The 24,368-nt window shown below is 41.6% G+C and overlaps 1 protein-coding gene across 3 annotated transcripts in view; it reads right to left on the reverse strand.

The window, feature by feature from the left end:
- Positions 1 to 4,199: 4,199 nt before the first annotated feature.
- The window catches only part of LOC131684172 (uncharacterized), a 925,699-nt gene continuing 905,530 nt past the window's right edge, over positions 4,200 to 24,368 (reverse strand). For all 3 annotated transcript variants that reach the window (XM_058966816.1, XM_058966817.1, XM_058966818.1), the window contains 4 exons: positions 21,613 to 21,757; positions 21,323 to 21,472; positions 12,420 to 12,597; positions 4,200 to 12,356 (listed from right to left, as the gene is read on the reverse strand). In XM_058966816.1, coding sequence (XP_058822799.1) covers positions 9,391 to 12,356; positions 12,420 to 12,597; positions 21,323 to 21,472; positions 21,613 to 21,757 — 3,439 coding nt within the window. In that variant the 3' untranslated portion in view covers positions 4,200 to 9,390. The remainder of the gene's footprint in view (positions 12,357 to 12,419; positions 12,598 to 21,322; positions 21,473 to 21,612; positions 21,758 to 24,368) is intronic.

The following is a 24,368-nucleotide window of genomic DNA, read 5'->3' on the forward strand; positions in this document are numbered from 1 at the left end:
TGGTGGGTTACTCCTCAGGTTTGGAAACAATTTTTCACTAGTGGTCTATCCCCTATATGCTTGTTTCTATGTCAGTGGCGCCATAGTTTCAAATGTGGCCACAGTCCCAACTACAAATATATTTGAAATGATCGTTAAAGCGGACGAAGTTTTGTTTTTGAGTGTTATGTCTGTTAGTCTGTGGTAGCAATTAGAAAACTACAATTTATACCTCTTCTGAAAGATAATAATCTTAGTATTTGAATGGAGATATTCCTGTTTCTAGAAAAATACGGGAAAGGTGGGTACTGGGTCATTTTTGGCCCCAAAATCCCCTATTTTTAATATTTTTCTGCTCCATTATGCAAATCATACATATTTTGCACTTTTTCTAATGTGAAAAAATCTCAGAAATCGAACGGAACCTTTTCGATCTTTGTTCGAATACGAGAAGTTGGGGTTATAGGGCTTTTTGTCATTAATATTAAATTTTATCATTTTCTCGTGCATATATCTCTATTATTCATCAATCAATTTTCATAAAATGTACCTTGTTGAACGTGGAAAATTTTTAGGAATTCAGCAAAAATATATTCGTTAGCTATAACATTCATAAACATCAATTTTTTGACATTAACTCTATAAATCACATTTTTTCATTAAAAGACCTAATACCTCAACTGCCCCTTTTTTCCAGCGTGGAAACTTTTCTCATGTGATCCCCAAGCATATTTTACACTAAAAGTAGCAAATTAAATAAGAATTTTGTTGTTAAATGGAGTTAATTGGCGATTCTACGTTGAAACAGCTCACAGATAGCGCAGGAAGCAAAGTGTTGTTGATTTCATTCTGTTCTGTCATAGTGCATATATTTTCTGTAAACATTGGTAAAAAATAACTTTTAAACACCAAATCACCGAGCAATTTGTTGATAATTGTTTATGAAAATGAAGGAAAACCATCATTTTATAAGATGAAGAGTAAACATCTTGCGAAAAGAGTGTAAAACATGGTGATTTCTAATATTATTCACAAAGCTATATGTGTGCTGTTCCGAAATGTAATTTGTTGAGCACCGTAGCCGCCGCAACATCATTTCCCGTTCCTCTTAACCGTTGTGTATCCGACGCGGTACCCGGGTACCTTTTTAGGTTTCAATCAATAAAATTCCCATGTTTTATCCATAGCTGGAAATCGAAACTTTGCGACATCTTAGAACTTCACTAAGTCAAGCTTTTGGGTTAATAATATTGTTGATATAGTAAGGGAGGGAGTTAGGAGGGGCTCCTGAATTTTTTTACTACGTAACAGGCCGACGTGGGTACCCGGGTACCCACAAAACTGAAATACCAATAACTAAGGTAATTTCCAACCGATTTTGATGCTTTTGGGTGTTTTGGATTCAGGAACTCATCCGCTTTTGGACGTGGTAAAAATGAATCGGGTTACTTCATTCGGTTTCCGGGAATCCGGATTTCCGGAAGCAGGTTCCAGTACTGGGATACTATTTGTGAACTTCAATGGAATACTGGCAATATGGGTATCAAAATTCTTGGATTTGTATCAGTAGGCTGTATCTCGTGGTTTTGGAACCATTTGGTGATTTGACCCCGGAACGGACATTCCGGAGCAGGTTCCCGTGGGGCCGTGAGTGGCCATTCCATTCCAATTCCATTTTTTAAATTGCCATAGGGTCCCGTAACAATAAATAACAGACTTCCGAGACAATTTGAAGAGTTTTGATACTAATATTGCTAGGACATTATTAAAATTTACAAATCATACCCTAGTACTGGAACATTACCCCGGAAAATCCGGATTACCAAGCGCCAGATCCATTCATCCGGTTCAACTCTACAGAATCAAAAAGTGGACGAGTTTCTGAATCCAAAACATCTAAAAGTGTCCAAATCGGTTAAAGGAAGCCATAGTTATGAGCATTTCAAATTGTGGGTACCCGGGTACCCACGTTGGCCCGTTAAAGGTGTTTTTTTTGTTGGGCACATAACTGTTAAGTTAAGCTAAACCTTTATGAGATGGTGTAAATTCATGAAACTCCAGATCACGCGAGGAAAAATATATCCGGCTAATAGGAGCTTTGTATCATACACAGCCGAATCTCCTACGTAGTCCAAAATATGAAGGAGTTTGGCATTGGAACTGATTGGGTCTCGGTTTCGAGTTGGAACTCTATTTACAGAACGATTTTTTATAACCACAATAATACCCCGATTACATTTCTAAGAAATGTATGAGCCAAATAGTTGCAAATGGCTGTTATTTCAGAATAGTTGCAAATAAAACTAAATTTCTTACTCGTTTCATTCATATTTTGGCAGGGGTAAGCTTTTTCCGAAAAGAAAATGAAGTTTTAGTAGTAAGCTACGACTCACTTGCGGGTGAAAAAAGCAAACTGTATCACTTTGCCAGTTCATGAGCTGAATCATAGGTGTCGCATGACTAATTTTGGTTTTGCCGCAAATCGCCAATATGTGCAATTTTATGATAAAAATGTGAAATCGAGACTATTATATGTCAGATAATTTGATGGTTCTGAATTTTACCGGTAACGAATCTATTTTTATTTTGTTCCTAAGAATTTTCCACGTTCAACAAGATACAATTTATTAAAATTGAGTGATGAATAATAGAGCTATACGCGCGCGAAAATGATAAAATTTATTATGAATGACAAAAGGCCCTATAACCGCAGCTTCTCGTATTCGGACAAAGGTCGAAAATGTTCCGTTCGATTTCTGAGATTTTTTTATATTAGAAAAACTGCAAAATATGTATGATTTACATCACGGAGCAGACATTTTTTTTTAAATAGGGGATTTTGGGGTCAAAATGACCCAGTACCTCGCTTTCCCGTATTTTGCCTGATACGGAAATATTTACATTCTAATACTAAGGTTAATTTCTTTAAAAAGAGGTATAAATTGTAATTTTCTGATTGCTACTTCAAAAGTTATAGCATTTAATATATTTTTCCTCCATATTTTCCCATAGCACCAATTTCAAAAATTTAAAGCGAAGTGGGCGGGAGTCTAGAATTGTCCAAATGATGTGAAATTTGGTATCTGAGCTTACTTTGACATTTGACACAATATGAGAGGGGGGGCCTTTGAGAAATCAAAAAAATTTTTTTTTTTGCAATGCCCTAACCAATAGTTGCAGTAGTGAGCTATACGTCTATCTAAGGTACCAACCATAACCAAATATTTTTTTATTAGTTCATCACACTAAAATCATGTGACAATAAAACTGTTATCAAATAACTATTGAAAAAAAAAAATATTTTTTTTTAAATTTTGAGCTCCCTTGCACCTATAGTTGATTTAATGTACCTATAGTTGAAAGTCCTACAAGAAAGAATTTAATTGGCGATTCATAACGCTTTGCAAAATGTTCAAAAATATGTAAAATATGCAATGTTTCAAAATCATTATAAATTAAACTTTGAAAAATTGCAAAACGCACTTGTGCGGGGGCTAACATCACCACAACAAGGGGGCATAATTCACTACAACAACGGGATAGAAAGCTCGTTGGACAAACGCGTAATTTTTTTTTCTGTCGGGATTGCACAAAAGTGTAGTTTTAAATCGCCTTAGGTTATGCAATTTTTCAATTTTAGTTTAGAAAGATGGGTAGGAAATGTCAGAGACATGATTGAAATGAAGTGGCATACACTTTAGGCTGTTAATACGAATGCTGCAATTTTTACTAATTTCTGAAAGGTTTTTTTTATAAAATGAGATATTTCGGTATTTCTAATGGAAATAGCGAAATAACAGTACAAGTATATCCGATTCTCTGCTGTTGCCAAATGAATTGTTTCACTCTCATTAAGTGCTCTTTTCAGGCTTACCATATGAGGTTAAATATGTTCGAATATTTTAGATTTCGATGTACGTGTACCGATATTTCGGTGTTTCCATTATAAATAACGAATTAACTGGTTTTAATACAACCTATCAGAAGATAGTCAAATTGTAGTATTCGTTTCATCAGCCTAAAGTTTATTCTACTTCTCTCTGGTATTACCCACCCATCTTTTGTTCTAGCTTATATGTCCATTCTCTGTGGTAATATGTAGAATAAGGTTGATGATACATGTGACCTGCCTTACGGATGACCAAACCAGCACCAGGGTGAAAGACAACCAAAAATTTTATAGTGATATTCCATACGGCACTATATATAAACACCCCGAGTAATAATGTTAACTAATTTTATTAGTTATGCTTATCTACTTGCCGATTCATATGTTTGAGTTTTACATCAGTTAGGTAGAGAGGAAATGGGGGTAGGATTTCATCCATTACACAATAATTTCGTCATCATTTTTGTTTGTGGTAGTACAAGGTAGTATTCATATGTATTGTTTATATTAGATGCTTTCATTGAACTGAAACATTCGCACTGTTGCATGTCTGATATTTCATTTCGGCTACATTTTCTGTGATTAGTTATACACACATTCAACAGATTCGACAGTTTGTTCGTCCCCCTCCGTAATTTGCTAAGGGATGTGAATCTAGTATAATCTGTATTTAGATTAGTCTGTGGTTACAATAGCGCTCAGCCATAGTTTAGAGTTATTTAAAATTAGATAAAATTAAAACCGAAAGGTTCGCTTCGTCGAGTGACTGTCAAATTTCAGCTGGAATGATGTGATGTTGAGAATGTGAAACGAAATACGGCTTTTCTTGGTTCATTGAAACACATGACTAGCTGAACTCATACGGATTTGAATCGGATCAGGTGACATTGTTGTACGTGGAGTGGATTAAGAATTGTTTCTACTTTTAGTAAAGCAAAAATAACAGTGATAAACTTGAAAAGTAAAATAACAGGCATTACAACGCTTAAATAAAACTAACTAAAACTAGGTAAAATGACACACGCAGAATTCTTAAAATGTTCCAAAACACATAGGTTGTGTTGAGTACATGTACCTGTTTTGTAGATATGACACTCATTAGGTTTTAAGGTGGGGGGGGGGGGGGGGGAGTGCAAAAAAATGGAAAATTTTATCTGATATATTTTTGGTGGATATGGATTTGGTATACTATTTAATGATATGGCCCAAAGAGCTTTATTTCTGTGATACAACTTATAGGGGATTCATTATTCGAAACCTAATCTTGCTATATATGCTAAATATAAAACATTGCCTGCGCTTAGTGTGTTAAAGATTAAGCTAATTTATGACGCACTAATATATACGGGTTATATGTGATGCCTTATAAAACTATCATCATCAGTTGCAATATTGTCACACATCGAACAGATATTTTTTTTTTCTCTCCATTCATTGTTCTCGCGATTGGCGGCGTTCGTACTTGTCAATAAATTATTGCCCATATTGCAGTGCGATCGATTAATGCGAATGCCATAATTCACGGCGAGGGTTTCAATATAGAATCATTAGAGAGTAATTCCATACTATATTGGCTTACCGCGTTATTGTGTTTTAAGTTGGTTGTGGTCTGCGGCAGATGTCTAACAGTTTTTTTCTGCCCCACACGTGTCGTTTTATATGTCATATTATACCTTATTACTATAACAGAAATCACCTTAACTAGTACGCGGTTGTTGTTGTTGGGGTTGGATTGTTTCCCGTCCCATATGCGTGTAATTTATGACGACAGCGAAACTATGAGCTAATCAATATTTACTGATTATGACGGTTTTCTGTTTGCAGCTCTGTTTTGGTTGATTCCCTTCGGTAGTTCGGTTGATACAATTTGATTGATTTCGCCACTTAATTAATTCATGTTTTATGTTTTTTTTGTTTTTTTAATTTTATGATCCTTTCATGGTCTCATGTAGTCATAATTTTATAGCCTATATGAATTATTTTTCCTTTGCAGTTGACGAGGATATTAAAGCTAATCATGTTATTTAACTACACATATGCGAATCGAAATTCTGTTTAGATAACATCAACCATAGGGTTGTTAATTGTTTAATACCATAATTGTTCTAGAATACAATGCAGTTAAAATACACTAAAATGAACATATTTTATCCTTTCAAATCCTGAAATTATGTGTTTGGTCAAACAGTAGGCACTGAAGTTCGAAGGCGTTAAGTTGTTGATTGTAGCAGTGTCTGTTTTTATTGTATTTGTCAGCGATTCCCAACTTAGGGTATATATCCTACCCCAGGGGATACCCTGTTTGAATCCAGGGGATACCGTAGACGGACAAGTATAGGTAATTATGGTTGTTGCATTAATATTGGAAAAAGTATACCGAAACAAAACTGTTCGAAATTATAAATTTCTATATTAAAACCTGCAAACCTGTGACCAGTGGTGCGAATTTTCATTTTCAAATGCCAACTTTCAGTTGAATCTACCGCAACTAAGCTTCAAATTCAAAGCCTCCTTCAATCATTTACCTTTAAGTTGGCGGGATTTTCATGACTAAAACGAGCACCTTCATTTCAAATTGATGCTTTTTCATTCACTAACCAAACCCGTAATCTGCTTTGTAGTGGCCAGTTTAGGTTAAATGTTGAAATGTTTAGCATGTTCAAGCACACATAAACAGTCTGAAGTATATTCTGGGTAATATTGGGTTGTCTATCCCAGTATTCACAGGGTCAATGAAATTGAAAATAAATGAAAAATGATTGAGTAGCTGGACGGTTTGAGCGAATGATGCTACAAACAACTGCATTGGCATTGGTTAGATCAAAATGGATTCGAATTTCCGACATTAAATGATAATGGTTTGGAATGGCCGAGGATAGTTTGAAATGTGTCATAAAAAATTGAATTGCTCGAAATTCACGTTTTGACAGTTTCAGTGCTCGATAAAATCAAAACAAAACATTGCCAGCAGCATAACTGTAGGAACAAATCAAAACAGAAACATATATTTTGTTGCCAGAATTATTGAAAGTTTCGAAAATAGAGCATGCAGAGTTGCCAGTTCCATCAAATTGATCGGAATTCGAGCAAAATTGGAAATGCAAAATTGAACGGAACATAACAATTATTCTGAAGTGACGTTCCCCTCGGCTTGTCCATTTCAATAATTAGTTGTGCGCATGCCATGCGAGTAACAGTAACTATAACATCCGAACGGTACAGTGAGCGGTAGACGCTGCGGACTTTTGGCAGCGGTGGTTTTAGCCCACACCCAGTTAAACCGTGTACAAATTTTTCGAGTGCTCGTACCACTTGGGTTTTAGATTGAGTTGAACACTGCAGCGTGCGACGTGTGTGTGCTGCTTGCTGCTTATGAATTAGCGTTGGGATATATGAATTTATTTTTATGCTTTTGTGTTCGATTGGAATTTTCATTCCAAAATAGTCTTGGCAAATGTAATGAGACTATTGGCGCCCACGTTTAATATTTCGGATGTATGTGATGCGTTTTTGTCACTAAGACATCTGGCAACATGCTTCTGTGGGTATTTCTAAAGCACGAGCGGACTGAACTGGTGTTGTGCCTACTGAAAGGCATCGAACCCAACCCTATGCTTACCTTACTACCTACTCGGGCTAAAAGTTTAGCGCCAGCCCTGTTCTCAACAAGACTGATCAAACTGATTCGTATGACACTGGATAAGTCAAAATAAAGCGTCGGAGTAGTCAGAGAGCCACACGACTCGTTAGTGGTTTTAGGGATTAAAGCTTTTTTAATTTATACTCGAAGGTGCGATACGAAGTTTGATGTGTGAAGAAAGCGAATTGTCATCAAGAAATCTCACATGCTCATTATAGTTACTATATTCATAGTTAGGTGGAGACACTGTGCGGAGCCAATTGAACATGTCAAATGCCGGAGCTAATCGAGCATGACGTCACATAACAAGTTCTTTTCGGATGTTTATGGTAAAGGTGTTGTGATTATGGTAATAATTATTTTACTTTTTGCTTGTGTTATTGAGCGTAGAGAAACAAATAAACAAAAAAAATCTGTGACACCAAGCCATATTCGTACAAGTATGAAACCACATCATATCATCGGATTGTAAAGTCCTTGCTGACGACATCAACAATGAAATTATTAAGCTAGAGCGTGAACATTTGCATGCGATGCCAGTGTTTTCTTCCTGGAATAAGAGCTGCCAGTTATCTGGCTTTTGTGAAATAAAACTGTCGCTTTGAAATGACAACAGCAAGTAGCAACTTGCCACTTGGCGGCGCTTCGATCGGCCAGCAATCACTATATGGGACTTGTGTGCAAACTTGGATACAATGGTGGCTCATACATGCGAACCTGTATGCGATGGTGATTTTTAACGTATTTTCATTTTAATGTTTACACAGGTCTTTCGGGAAAGTTTGTTCCAGCTTATATGTCTGTTCTCTGTCCTATGAATATAGTAACTATAATGCTCATTGGATTCATGAACATCGCAGAGCAGTTGCAGTTGAAGAGGTTTGTGTCTTCTAAAAGACTATGAAAATCCAATTGACTATAAACTATGACAATACAACATACAATACGGTTATAATATCATGAGAAAATGCAAGAATGGTACAGAGGCAAGCACCACGAACTGTACCAAGTATGTAAACATACTGTTATCGGAAGTCTGATAAAGCACAATAGACTACAGTTGGCTGGGCACGTAGCGCGAATGCTCGACGAGAAATTAACTAAAGTGATGTTCAGTAGAGATCCTTGAACATGTAGTGCTCGGCCCAGCGTATTGGAGTTGGAGCAAAGCGCCTTAACGGAAGCGTGCAGAGAGTTAGTGTAGTTACGGTAGCTGTTAACTAAAACTGAACAAGAAACAGGGAGAAACAGTCGTGTACGGGGATATCATGGGGTGTATCAACTTGATAGAAATAGAGCAGCCGATGAGAAGGTTGACTCACATCTACGTTTGTGTGTTCTATGCAATTTTATCTTGGTGAGGTAAGACTGTGCTGTATTCGTCCGTAGAAATCACTGCTGACATTTAAACCAAGATCTATCGATTGTATATATGTTTACACTGAGTATTCAGTGAGAAGGAAGAGAGAAATCAAAAATTACTTGTATCATTCCTGAAAGTATTTTCGGTCGTGTTTCGCACGTTTGGCTGTAAAACTTGATTTTTATCTACTCGTTCCCAAAGTGCAGAAAAACTAAGTAATAGATCACTAATACTTGGACCTTTACAATTCTAAAGCTGAAACTCCTCCTAAATACAGTAAACCTTGTTTTCTGTTTGACCAAACACATAAACCGTAAACGATCTTCCTTCGAACACTCAAACAGTTCTAATAAATAACAAATGCCTGAAACTAACGTCTACGTTTAACGTTCTCTAACAAATTGTTCCCGATCCTACCAAAATAGTAACAATTAACCTAACTTGCAATATCAAACACAACTTCCAACAGCTTCTCGGTTCTATTTACAACGGCAAATCAGGCGCCCAGTCCGCGCACATCTAGGGTGAAAAAACGCGCAAACTGCGCAGCAGTGTCGCCAGCACGTTGGCCAGACACTCGGCATGCAATGCCAGCTGGCCGGCTCCGAGTGGACCTACCTTGACGCAGGCCAGCTCCCGGAAGCTGGATGCGACGTCGTGAATCTTCAGCACAATGTTCCTTGTCTGCAGCGGTGCCGAGGTATATCGGGTTAGGTCCTGGGCCAGTTCGGTGATCCTTCGCAGAGCCGAAAGGCACGCTGTGAGATGTTCCGGTAGGTTAGTCAGGTTGGCATCGGACATCGATACGACCAGATGCTTGGAAGCTGTCACCAGAAGGAGCGACTGGTCGGTCAGTTCGTCCTTGGCTAGCTGGAATTTCTCCTCATCAATGCTGGTGCCACCGCCGGCGGTTTGCGCAGCAGAGCACATGGCTGCGACTTGGTCCAACTTGACCAGCAAACCAGCCATGGCGACATCGGTTTTTGCCATCAGTGTGTCGACGTTTAGTACGTGACCATTCTTGTTTGAAAGAATGGGACTGCTCGGGTTGCTAAGGTTCGTCTTGCGGGACATCTGTGGTGAGCAGAGCAGCGACAGCTGTGGTCTGTTTTCTGCGGATGGGTTCTTTAGACAGACTGGTGGACAGTCACTGTGCGACCGGAAGTGACCGTTTTGACGGTTCGTAGGCGTCGGTGACAGCGATTGCGGAGGTTTATCGGAAAGGTCGTCTCTGTTGAATGCTCGTTCAATTTCCCTATAACAGTTTGGATTACGGTGTAAATGAGGTGAACCAATACCGGCTGTTCGAATCGGAGAATTGTTTGCGGAGCTGGATAATGTGTACGTCATGGGATTCTTGAGGATCGGAACGGGGCTACGAATGCATGGCTTCAGAGGAACTGGTGGCAATGGAGGCTTCTTCGGCGGTAATGTAGACAGGTTTACCGGTGGTGGAGAGGTGGATTGCTTCTCGAATCGAGGTGGTAGCGAAGGAGGGTCCATTTCATAATAACTGCCATGATTGCCGTTCGTTTTAGCATAATTCGGGGAATTTGGAGAACGAATCGGAGAGTTGAGTTTAAGTTGCAGTTCAGCACTTTTAGGCGGTCTTTCAGGGACACTGGTTTCCGGCGTATGAGGGCAACGCTTCGGAGGCAGTGTCAGTTCTTCAGCCTTTGCTTCAAAGATTTTGATACCGTTGGAGACTTGTCCTCCGATTGGCTCTTCAGTCTTTTCTTTCTTTAATTTTGCACAGCAAGAAAAGGGACCTTTCCGGTCAACGGTCGGGTATTCGATGACATGGCCGTTGGTTTTCTCAGATCCTCCTGGTAGACTCTTAATATTAGCTACTTCTGAATTACTGTAAAGGTTGTATTCGGTACTTCTTTGCTCCCTCATCTCCGGTGGATAGTACACCTCAAATCTCGACTTGTCGTACTTCGCCAGTAAGTTGATGGAGTTCGTTTCGGTGTTGATTCTTGGTTTTGGCACTGGCGGCTCGGTTGTTGCGATATGGTTGAGGTTCTTGGTATTGGTACTATTATTGTTCGCTGGGCTCTGGAGATTAGGAATATTATTTTTCAGTGCTAGTGGTATGGGTTGTTTTGTGCCTGGGTCATTATCGGCTAGTCCCGGTGGAGGGGGAATTATATACGACAAGATTTCCTCGGGGGTCAGTTCTACAGCTGGAGTGATCTTTTTAGTTGGGGGTTCTATCGTTACCTTTTTTAAGAATTCCTCCAGGTCTCCGACTACACTATCCACGGTAGATGATGCATTTAATTTGCCGGAAGCCGCGGCTGAGTTAGATCCATCATCGAAACCCGTAGGAGGAATGTTCAGTACATTCAGATTATCCAACTCATCGGGGGTTTGAGGAGGTGGTAGAGATCGAAGGTCAATAATATCTGGATCGGTTTCGATGATGGTATCGTCTCCTATCTCGTAGCCATACAATTCGGCTATCTTTTTCGCTGCTAGGTCGGTATTCTCCAAATTGTCATTGCTGCTTGCTTCTTTTAGCTGACGAAGATATTCTTTCAAGTTCATATCTTTTGTATCACAACCAAGAATCGAACTGTCTGGACTATGTAGTCCGAAGCTCGTACGCAAAGTCTTGTTTCTTAGGCTACTTTGAGGCATTTGGTTGGGATTTTTATGAATTGGGGAACTGTTCGGAGTGTATAAAGATTCGGAATCACTTTCACTCTGAGACAAATCATTGCCTAATGCTTGTAAATCGCTAAGGATTTGACTTAACCCTTGAACCTTCCGTTGGCTCTTGGGTGTGCTCTGGGCCGAGTTACTCTCCAACTGCCCATTTACCTCGCTGAATGGAGCAGTGTAAATCGAGTTCAATCCCTTGGCAATGCCGTCCAGGCCTTGGTTGATGGTCTCCGTAAGTAATGTGAGGGAATCACTATGCTTCAATACTCCTGGAGCATCTTCATTCGAAGATTGCTTACTACTGTTTAAGCTTTCGCAATCACTTTCCACGTCGACAGATGTCTCACGCCACAGATTTAGCTTACCGGGCCGCACGTCAAACTCGTGACAATATTCGCCGTGTTCATTCAGATACCGTTCGGAGCTCTCCACCATTTTGTGCATCTCCGCCACCCTTCGAAGAACCTCTTCGTTTCGTGCTTCCGATTTCAGTGATCCGCTCGCTCGATCAAGACCATCTCTAGAAACGCGAGGGTTATGCAGCTCGAAACCGTATTCGTCGCTACCGGCTAGCTTGAGGTTCTTGTTCGACGTTAATGTGTTGTTCATATTCCGATCGCAATCGTCCGATTTCGAAGGAAGGTACACCGTTTTGGTCGAATGGTATGGCGGAGGCATCAGAAATGCCATACTGTGGGTTTGCTTCTCCGAGGGAAGATAACTCCAGCAAGAGTGGACTACGGTATGCTGCGAGAGATAGGGTGGTGCGATCTCTTCCACTACGGTTTCTCGTTCCTGCTCCAAGGGAAGTTCTTTGCCTGCGAAAAAAAAATCGGAATTAGCTATCGAGTACCGGGCCATGTTACTAATTATAGTATTACCGGCGATAAGTCCATAATATCCGGCGAGGACGATGGCAAACTCGCAGGCGTCTCGATCCTCCATCGAAAAGTTTATTACCCGATCGGGAGTGATGAATACGGCTACCGTATTGGATACGTCATCGTCTCGGGTCACCACTACACGTATGAGGTCTTCCAGGTTGCAAATTGGCTGTGGCTGAAAGTAAATATAGAAGCAATGTTGAATCACAATGAACAGAGATTCATGTTCGAACAAATTAATATATACTACTTATGTAAAAATTTGAACGAATATTCTTTTGAAACGTTAGCGGAATACTTATGTTTGTCATTTTGAAATTTCTGTGTGAACAGATGTTAGCCCTAGAATGTTGCACTGAGGTACAGTAATGTACCCAACGTCATCTTTGGAGCCGCGTGGAAACGAGAATTCGACATTTGCTGATCTGGGACCCCAACCATAATTAAATTTAGAGGTCATGGTAAGCGTAGGAAAAGGTGGTAAAGCCAGTTAGCTTTTGGCCTTTATGGAAGCAGAAGTCAAAGTTGGCGTGGGGTACATTTGTACCCCAATGTATATAAATTAATTTTAAAGTGGAGAGGTGAACTTCCATTTGGCGCACTTTTTGTCCGGAAATGGATGCTTCCGGAAGTACCTGCATCGTTTTGGACATGCTTCGTCACCCCTATGCCCGGAGTGTGTGAATGAGCAAGATGCGCCGGAACACGTGGTCACGTGGATCTCGCATGTCCTAGGTTCGAAGAAGTTTGAAGGGGTACGCCTGATGTGACAGTTGACAATATCGTCGAAGAGATGTTTCACGACGAGCATATCTGGAATGCTGTCAACAGAGTAGTTACGAGTATACTCTCCGAGCGCCAGAGAAAGTGGGCAAGGGACCAACACAGTAGCACAGTGGGCTAGAAAGCCGTCGTGAATCCATAAATCGGGTTTCGGGAGAAATCCCACTGACGGAGTAAACTAGACCCATCGTCGGCGATCAGTTCAGTAGTAGACGAGGCAGCACCGAGTTCGGGTCGTCAGTGCACCAGCGAACTGGACGCTAGGCTCCACCGGAATTGCTGCTCTAACTTCGACACTTTACCGGGTAGCTCATGAGTAGACTAGTCCCACCGCTGGGGATAAAATCGAGTAGATCGCGTCGAACAGCTAGCAGCGGGTCATTGGGGTCTTAGCGAAATGAAAGCTATTCTCCACTCGGAATCACTGGACAAGCCTCGGCACCTAATGGATGGCCCTTTGAGTAGACTAGGTCTACTGCTGGAGACTAGATCGAGTAGATCGAGATGGGAACTCTCTGTCGGAGTAGTCTAGATCCACCGACAGGGACTAGTCTAATAAAACGCGTCAGGGTAATGGGTATGAGCCATTGGGGCGCCAGCGAACCGGACGCCACGATCCATCCGGAATCACCGGACCGATCACAACACTCTACCGGGGACTAGACTGAGTAGATCGCGACAAGACACCACCACCGCCGGGAACGAGACCGTTCGTAGTTCGCGAACAAGTCGGGAGCTGAATGGCTCAACGAGGAAGTGGTGCTAAATGGCACGAGAAGGGAGCCAAAGCGCTTAAAGGAGTTGCGGCGCTGAATGGTACAAGGGCTCTGTAAATCAGACAATCACAGGAAAAAGAAGCTAAATGGTTCATGGAATCAGGGGCTAAACGGCTCACTGGAACAATACGGCATGCAAGAGAAGAGTCGAGTGTTAAGTGGCTCAAAGACCTTTCGATTTACAGAAGTTCCGGGCAGTTTGGCGCACTGCTGTCTTTGGGCACAAAATTTATGTTAATAACTCATAAATTTTTCATAACTAAAGAAGAACTGATGTTGCATAACGGCACAATGTCAAATCGGACCAAAACACAGAAAAACTTATCTTGTCCAAAAGAGGTAGTCGACCTTTTTGAAGGTACTCTTTGTTGTACGTCCTCTGCTCTGATTCACAATCCAGGTTGTGGCATAAATCTAACTTCATTTGTCGCTACTGCAGATTGCTTGCCAGACCAAAAAAAAAAAGAAATCCTGGCCAATTTCGAATTATTTTTCAGCGACATTAAGTTGAATTCTGGTAGTAAACATCCGGCACTCTTGAATGGCATGGCATTTACTGCCCCGCTGCGTCGTTTCTAAGTTTGCGATGGGATAATTTCTATTTCTTGCGATGTGCGAGCTGAATTTTCTAACGTTTGTTTGGTTATGTTCATTTATGGAGAGAAATCTCAAAAAATTTACCAAATTATGCCTAGAAATTATCATGGGTAGCATTAAGAGTGAGAAATCCAAAATTTAATGATTGTGTGAACCAACAAAAATCAAAATATACAATTGTAAATTGTTATCATGTTGCGTCCGCATTTAATGTTCGGTTCTAATCATCAAAGCGAATAGTCGTCTTGCGAATTAGCTCCGCGTATCTCATACAATAGCACTACACAAGTGTGTAGGTAAAATTCGGCCGCCGCCGCCTCCCGGCAAAAAGAAAAAGTCAGACTGCGCCTCCCGGCAAGTGGATTGACTCGCTGGCGTCCTTTTTCTTTAAACAATTTCTCGAACGCTAAACCAAGAAGATCGGTAGAGTGTTTTTTTTTCAGTGAAAATAACGGGCCGTCGACTCCCGGTGCGGGGCGGTTAAAAACTTTCAGCGACGGATCCAGCGAGTGCTAACATTCAAACCACAAAAGGGACCTTGGGCCCTTCGATCGAATCATCTTCAAACATCCAGCCCACACTACCCTGCCCCTAGTACGGCGAACCGGACTCTCCCGGCTGGCAGCCACCTGGAAGTCCCAGTGTACGACAGACAGGACGCAACGAAGACAATGAACCGCAACGCCAAAAAACAAAACCTGAAAATGGGACATCAAAATCACAAGCTCCAGCACAACGAATACTCAGCCCAATCCCCAAATGCCCCTGGCACCCAGTAGCCAACCGCATAACACCAACAAACTGTTCTACAGCGCCAGCCTTCCGGACCTCCACCATCAAGTAACAACCTTCAACAGGGAACTTCTAACGCATGAGCGTTAGAAACAGGTAGCCCACTACACAATCTTTCTAGCATTTCGATGAACAACAACCCGGGACCAGAACCCTCTACGCTCGCCCTGCAGTGGAACATTAACAGGTGAAGAAACAACCTCGGTGACCTACAGAACATTATCGCCCGCCTCGAGCAACTCTGCCTCGCCATCCAGGAAACGTATCTACACTACGGAATCGATCCCTCCCCTTGGTTCGGGAACCGATACCGACCCACATCTCGTTCAATACTGAACTGATCGCGGTCGCCAAGAGAATTTCGACCCCCATCAGCTGCTCCGTCGTATGCATCTACATCCCATATGGAATCACTAATATAAAAAATCAACTAATCAGCCTGATCAAGCAGATCCCGGCCCCATTCGTCATCCTGGGAGACTTCAACGCCCACCACTCGGCCTGGGGCTCGTATAAGTGCTGCCACCGGGGCAACGAGATCGCCCAACTCATCGACAAAGTTGATGCCGTGATACTTAATGATGGCAGCACTATGTTCATTCGCGGTAACACCGCCTCTGCCATCGACATCACCTTTCCTTCTAGCTCCATCGCCAGGATATGTGGCTGGTTCACGGCCAACGACACGGCTGGGAGCGACCACTTCCCCATCAAACTACACACCAACCACCTCCCACCTAAAACCACCAGGCGCAGACGCTGGCTGTACGACAACGCAGACTGGGACGCCCACGACGCATCTATACAATCCCAACTCAATCGAGACCGCACCACACGCCGACCAAATTCTCGGAAATAATTGTCAACGAAGCCGAGGAAAGTATCTCCCGAACCATCGGTGCACCACCACACTGAGCCGTACACTGGTGGAATCCGGATGTCGCCGCCGCCATCAAAGAGCTGTGGAGGGTTAACGCGCTCAACGGTAAACGCCGACAAAACGGCTACTCCCTAGTAGTCAACGACATCACTATCATAGACCCTGGAGAAATCGCGGACAGGATTGGATGCCATTTCAAATCGTTATCCGTTGACAAAGCCCTACCAGCAGCATTCGCCCAACGAATAAGAAAACTCCAAGCCACACCTACTACCTTCACGCCAGACTCCACAGCCATCCACAATAAACCGTTCACGGGATCTGAACTCGCCACCGCTCTCAGTACTGCACGAGGGGGCACTTGTACCCCTTGCGACTTCAGACCAATCAGCCTGCTATCATGCACATTGCTGACCCTGGAGAGGATGGTTAACCGACGACTGAGCACGTAGCTGGAAGACCATAAACTTCTCGATCCACACCAATTTGTCTTCCAGAAGCGACTTGGCACTGGAGCTCACCTAGGCTCCCTCGGTGAAATTCTGGACAAAGCTTGATCTAAAAACCTACAACACCGTCTGGCGTGAAGGTGTACTACAAGAATTAAAGGGATGGGGCATACAAGGAAACCTCGGTGTGTTCATTCAAAACTATTTAACGAACCGCCGCTTCCGGGTATGCATAGACGGCACACTATTCGACGAGTTCCGCGAGACCAACGGAGTGCCGCAAGGATCAGTACTAGCTGTGAGCCTATTCATCGTGAGGATGAACTCGCTCTTCGCCGCGCTGCCCGGGGGCAACTACGTATTCGTATGTGCGGATGACATCATCTTGGTGGCTCTAGTGAGAACCATCCACCGTACAAGGATATCCCTCCATAACAACACATTGCTGCAGCACATATCACCCAGCCAACACCCGACCAATACGCCTCAACATCATCGTAGTTCCGTTCCGAAAGAAAAGTGGACATATTAAGGGAATTCAACACGAGTCTAAGTCATGGATTCACCAACCATTGGCGGAAAGGTCAAGGACTCAACTGACATATGGACCGATCGAGGCAGCCAGAGAAAACAGAAAATACTTTCCCGACTCCGTATGGGGCACGCCCGTGTGACATCGTGTCCAACGTGCCTCCATCAGAATGCGCTTCATGTAATACCCGGATCACCGTCGAGCACCTGATTTGAAACTGCCGGAAGCTGGATGACCTACAGCAACAGCACGACCTAACCGGGTCAATACGAGATATCCTGTCCAGCGACCCCGCCCGGGGGAGGCACTCCTCCCATTCCTGAAGGACGCCAATCTGTACGACCGAATAATAACAAAGCACGAACAAACGAGGGCGGGTCCTCCGCCACACTGTCAGGAGCCGTAGGAAGGTCCCCGGCGGCCCACTGCGCCCAAGCACGACCAGCCCGCATCAAGATTCCGAGAACGATACCCAAACGAACATCGCCAATGGGTTCTCTGCCCCACCTCCTCGGCGTTGGAGAAGATGCCTATGGCTCAATACCACGAGACACACACCACAAAAAACTGGGGTATCCCCCACCACTCCAGAGCGCCCTCCACTCCGCGCAACACGGTTTGGACACCGTAGCCGAATTTACCCAACCGTGAGTCCTCTGCCAAGCCCCACGAGGTGCTGGAGAGGCCTCCAGCGGCCCAAATTAACCCAGAACTTGCTGACCTCACTGCTAGCAAAAACCAATATAAAAATAATCCCAAACAAACAAAATCGAAATGTAATCCTTACGTTTTTTATATTTTTTGATTTAATGGGCGAATGACCAGTAGGTTAAAACCCAAATAAATAAATAAAAAAAATGTTTGCCCATCTATCAATAAAAATTAGTGCCTATTGATATACAATAGCATATATAATTGATATTTCACAATTATACGTATATAGCCGAGCTTATTGTTTACAAAAACCGCCTTAAACGCATTATGAAGCACGAAGATTTCTTTGCCGGTCTAGACAAGGGAACTCGAATTTACAATAAATCTGCCCTACTACATTATTCCTCCTTCTTGACCAAGAAACTTTTCATCCTCAAACAACGCAATGTAACTATGGAGGTCAAATTACTATTGTTAATTTTGTTAGTATACTGCTAACTGAGCATTCAATTATACGGATGCTATTAAGAGAAATGCAACGCGTAGGGGACCGCGGGGCAAGTCCGACACCTTAAGCGCAATAATTTTTCTTAAATTCCACAAAGCTCCTAAAATTGTATATTCTGTGCATAATCCTTGTTTAGGTGGTTCTTAACAAAATATAAACAAAATATTTTCAGCGTTTCAAAAAATTGAATTCATAAAAAAATTATTGGTTGCCAAAAAATGGAGAAAAATGACATTTTAAAAACGCTGCGGGTAAGACCGACACCCCAAAGGGGCAAGAGCGACCCCCTTTTGAACATTCTTTTTGTCCAATTTTTTTCCATTAAAAATGTATTGTGTATGTGTGATAAAGTGCAATTGCGTGTGTATGAGTATGTGTGATGCAAACGCATGCTTTCTGTAGTTTCATCGCGTAGCAAGAGGAAGAACATTCGAATGCGTGGTGTTATGAATAAATAATGTTTAACGCATGGTTTATATTATGGTACGGGTTTTCTCAAGTAATTCTCATATTAGATTATACTTGTCATTTCTTTTTGTAATATAACTATGAATCACGTTCAATTTAATTCTTAATTTTTTTTGGTCGGCTTGTGATAATACTGAAAAATAAATGCAAAAAAAACATAGTTTCCGTGTATTTCAATTGTTAACATGGCGTAATTATAGTATAATTGAACACAACAAATATACCGAGTCGTTTGTATCGAATCAAAAACGAACCCAATCATCTAAACACCGTGTCGGTCTTACCCCACCCAAAAACTGTCGGTCTTACCCCAACAGCGCATATTTTTGTTAAATGTTCAATTAACAGTATTGAAATACTCAAACATATCTTCAATACACACAAATAACGATATGGAGAGTAGAATAGAAAAAAATTTCAAAGCTTTGGTGTTATTGAAACCTTAAAATGTATCAACTAATGCTGATTTCGTTTTTAAATCAGAGTTGCTCTAGGTTCGCTCGGAGCTGTCACTTTTGTATGGAAACTGTAAACATTAGAGCGAACCTAGGGCGACTCGATTCTAAAAACGAAAATAGCATAAAAATAACATTAACTTTGCTTTCGCTTGTTTTGGCGTTTAATGAACCCATATGGCATCGATGTGTATCGAAATGCCTAAAATAATCGTACTAATAATATCCTGTCATTATTGTATGATTTTAAATTTGATATCTGGGAAAAGTCGTGGGGTGTCGGACTTACCCAGGGTGTCGGGCTTACCCCCAGTTCCCCTATTTCTAGTCTGCAATTGATTTCTTATCGTTTAAATTGCCATTACAAAATTTGGAACCCTACAAAACTCTGCAAAGTAAAATACTATACCTAAATTGATTTCATCTCCGTGATGTGACGCTGAATCTTATTCATCGAATGTTACTCTTATTCTGTTTACGTCTGTTCAACTAGGCCCCTTCGTTAAATAGTGCCGAGGAGATCTAAGTGGTCTTGAGACGGCCCTGAATATATGTAATATACTATCAATCGAGTGTATTAGTAAACAATAAACAGCAACTGCTCGAAGACAACTGTTTCCCACCAAGATTATTTTGTTTGTATAGATCAAGCAAACATACTAATCCCACCCATGCTCTAGAGTTACACCTCAGCGATTAAACTAGCTGCAGAAATTGAGAAATATTTTAATTGGATCCTGCACTCGTGGTCCAAGAAACAGTTGAACGCCCCAGCCGGGATGGGAGTGTTTTGTTTCGAAAGACATAGTTACGTCCTACAACTGCAGTCGCCTGAGCGAACGAGAAGTATAGATTTTCTGTAAACATTTGCCCCAGATTTTCACGGACTAGATGCCAGCCCAGCGTAGCGATGACGATGGTGCTCCGTGCAGCTTTTAATTATGTCCCGCAGCTAACGAGAATGGTGAAAAGTTGAGACTGGGGAGTGCCAGCAGTGTGTTCACGTAGGTGGGTAGTAGCAGCGACATTCGGATGGAAATTGCGAGGGAAGTTTGCTTTTGCCAGACAGCCAGCGAATCCGTTAGATGTTCTCGTCAGAAACGTATCGCTAATGATGGACGTAAGATTCCGGGAAAGATTGTTACGGTACCAGAATAGTAATTTCCAGGAATCTATTGATTAACATTATGGAATGTTAGCTCGTTTTTTTTAAATTGTAATCTGTGGGGGACATAGTTGTTGGTAGAGCGATTCTGATTATAAATGTTGACTTTTCATTTTCCTAATCAATGTAAGCGCATAGATGCTTGGCTAATTAAGTAGTGTAATTCACTAACTTTTAGCAAAAATACTTCAATCATCCCCATGGACATATACTTAGATTGTTAGATAGTAAGCACACTTGGTTAATGATACGATTAACGCAACGAATCAGTCCAAAAATTAATTCTTATGTATGCACTTCGTAAACTAAACTGGACGGTATTTCCCCTTCCATCATATGGAGCACACTGCATGCTCATCACCATAAAAACAATCAAAGATCGCCACGTTTTTTTCTATTCTTTGCTTTATTAACGACAATATTCCTTAACGTGTGCAATCTGCATCGTTACACTCGCAAATAAAATTATATGTACCTAGGCGAGAATTTGTAATACAAAAAATGAGGTGAATGAACCTCTTTAATCGAAACAACGAAAAAAATTGCAAATTTAAAAAAAATGACAAAATTAAAGTGAAATTGTACATAGACTACCTGGCCATATTTCTACATATAAGCCAAGAAACAGTATAACTCAAGCATAGTAATATGACCAGGGAGTATATATTAAATTTTAGCATATTCTCAAATATCGACGTATTTCACCGATCCTCCATCCCCCTAAGATACATTTCAGGCTACGCTACTGAAGCTAGGATGTATTGTAATTGATTATCCCAAAAACTGAAATAAATCAAATCTGCTGCCGAAATATTTACCCATAACACTGCGATTGACTTACCACCGTATTCCGCACGCCAGCAATTTGACTCAGGCCGAAGCGAGGACTAACTAGCAGGACCCGTTCTACGCCATCCCGTTGGTTCGTGCTGAAGCATTTCGCACCGTAGCTCGGCAGCCCGGAGATTATATCCAGATAATGGATTTTCGCCTGCCAAAATGGAAGAAAGACAAACTTACACAAACAATCCGGAAAACTGACAAACAAGTATTAACAATATTTGGAAAGTTTTTTTTCTTCATCTTCTTGTCCCTGGATAAACCCCGCGGCAGTTAGTTCGAAAATCTTACCTGTAACTGTGTTAACATCTTAGTCGAGGAACCCGTCATCTGGGAGTTCAACTTTAGGAAATGCCCCAGGAGGCGTCGAAGCTCCTTGCGTTTCATACCGTCAATCAAGGAGGCAGGCACAAAGCGATCCAGTCCAAACTCTCGTCTGAAATTTAGGAAGGTAAAACGGGATTCTTTAGGCATCCGACTGTGACATAATAATTATTCGCTGGAAGCTCGATTGATCTTTTAAGAAATTACAACAGACGTTTCAATCTTGAATGGAAAACTTTCCCCCGCACCGAACAGGGCCAACTTCATTATCAATGAAGCTAATCTGAGCCGAAACCGAAGCCGTTGCTGTTAGTGGAATAGTTTGCCAAGCAACGCTAATTGCATTTTTATAAACTTTAATTATCCCACTCACTCGGCGCCTTGACAGCATCGGACAAATGGAAAATCTTGTACATTTTCCACCAAACTATGCTGCCACGGAAAAAAAGGCGTTGGCAGAGGCAAACTTTTCCCAAACAGCACTTGCATTTGGCCTTCGCTCGAGCACGCCGGCACAGGAAATTTGCACGACAATTGCTGCTTGTTCCTCATTGTATCTACAGTCTTCCTGGGCTGCAACTAAGGCCAAGACAAAGTTGTTTGGCCTCCGGAAGGTGAGGGGCCCATCCCGAAGGATGGGCCCGGATGGCTCCAGCATCAGCTACATTCCTGTAAATGATTCCAAAGTGGTACTAGCAATAATGAAAACCAACACGAAAGTTTTCGGGTTTTTGGTACTTGCTTCTTGGCATCGTTCCAGGCCGGCAAAGCACTGAGAGAAGGCCTTGCCGGTGATGCATCCACAGACACTGGCTGTTGGACTGTTGGTGTGTAATCTGGCTGGATTGTGATTTTGGTCCAACGCCAGGGCAAAGAAGAAGAATAAAACTTCAATGTCTGGTGCATTGTTGGCTGGTTAGTGGTATATAGTTTGGTTCGGAGTACGTGCCGTGTGTACAACTGCCGCTCTGTTGTCCAGTAGTGGCAAACACATACACGAAGGAATAATTTAATTTTGGGTAATTCCTGGTTATGCGCTTGGCGACCGGATTGGGGAAGGAAATGGGCGAGGTTGCACTGACTGACTCCGGAGATAGGGATAATTGAATTGTATGTGAGAAAGCCAAAGTCGATTGTCGATATCTGTCTAATTGGTGCATTGTACAGTGTTTAAAACCAAATGCTTTCCGGGTAGATACAATATTGATCTATTCGAAAGACTTTCTTACTGGGGTTTTAAGGTCCTGATGGTACCTCAACCAAACTGAATGAAGTTGATGGTATTGACGTTATTGAGTTTGAGGTGGAAAACTGTGAGTTTCGGTGATCTCAGTTATTCATAAATTAACAGGATTTTGAATGTGAATAACTGAAAGATGTGGAAAAGATTTCGAGTCTAATTACAAGAATAAGAACCACAAAGTATTTGATTCTATTTTCTTTATTTCTTTTTCGTAATTATAATTTACAAATTCCTGTTAAAATAATTGAATGGCTGACGACCAAAAGAGGGTAATCCTTTTTTTTTTTTTTTATTGAAATTGACTTTGTGCATTTTAAGTAATTGTAAGTAGAACACGTGTACGGTCATTTGCGAAATTTGAATATTATGTTTGGTTTTTCTGCCTTTAGCATCAAAGTTGACCATGTAGGTAATCCCAGTACTAACTGGCGTCCAAATAACCTCACGTTAGGAGTTAGGGATACTCAGTATTTCTCGTTCGTTTACCGAGGTTTTAAGAAATAGTAGTCCACCAATTCGGTATCTAGAAGTGCTAGGTTGCACGACTCATATGCTACAATTTAATTGCATTATTGACTTTGATTTGTGGATACATTACATATAGTGAGTCCAGTACGGTAAACTGTAATATACGTTGAAAGTGAAACTGCGTGTCTTTCACTGTAATCATACTGCCAGTGTTCGGCGGCTCCAGTCGGCTAACAAAGGGGTGGGGCACACCCCGGTCAAAAAAAAAAAAAATGCGGACGAACATGGTCATTCGATTTAAACAGTTTGACGTTTAACTCAACTCGCCTGTGCTAATTGCCCCTAGGAACAAATGCAATTTGCGAATGCGATTTAAAGGCGATTTCAACACTTTCTTGCGGCTGAAAAGCACTTGGTTGTTTTTGCGTTTTTCAAACATGGCGGTTCATTTTTTTTAAACAATTGGCGTGTTCTCCCTTGTATTTTGTTTGTCTAGTGCACTTCATTTAGCCAACGAATGTGGGAAATTGTGGAATCGTGTGTAAATATAGTGGAACAAGATCTCTGACCTAAACTCTTAATAAAAGTCGGATTGTGGTAAGTTTTGGTGTGCAATGCCAATTTCACCATTCGTTCTTCCTATAGTTTGGTGGTGATTACCTAGTGTAGTGATAAGTTTATGTGAGTAGATAATGAAACCGAAAATAAGTATTATTTGTATTTTTCATATTAGGCAATTAAGGGCGATTAAATGGCGCATTCCCTGGGCGATTTAGGGGCGATTAAAGGGCGGGTAGAGCGCCTAAAAAATGACGGCGGCAAATCGCCCAAATGTTGCATTTGAAATAGCCCCCTAATTGCCAGCAATTTGCTGGCAAATTGAAGGGCAATTAGCGCATCCGAGTTGGCAAATAGCCCCCCGTTAGCCAGCAACTTGCCCTTTTTGACTGGGACCTTGCTGACAAAATAGTGTAGAATGTTGGCATCGTTTGTTTCGTATTTAGAGTATGGT

The sequence above is a fragment of the Topomyia yanbarensis genome, chromosome 2 (genome assembly GCF_030247195.1).
Source record: "Topomyia yanbarensis strain Yona2022 chromosome 2, ASM3024719v1, whole genome shotgun sequence".
In the NCBI taxonomy this organism is placed as follows: Eukaryota; Metazoa; Arthropoda; class Insecta; order Diptera; family Culicidae; genus Topomyia; species Topomyia yanbarensis.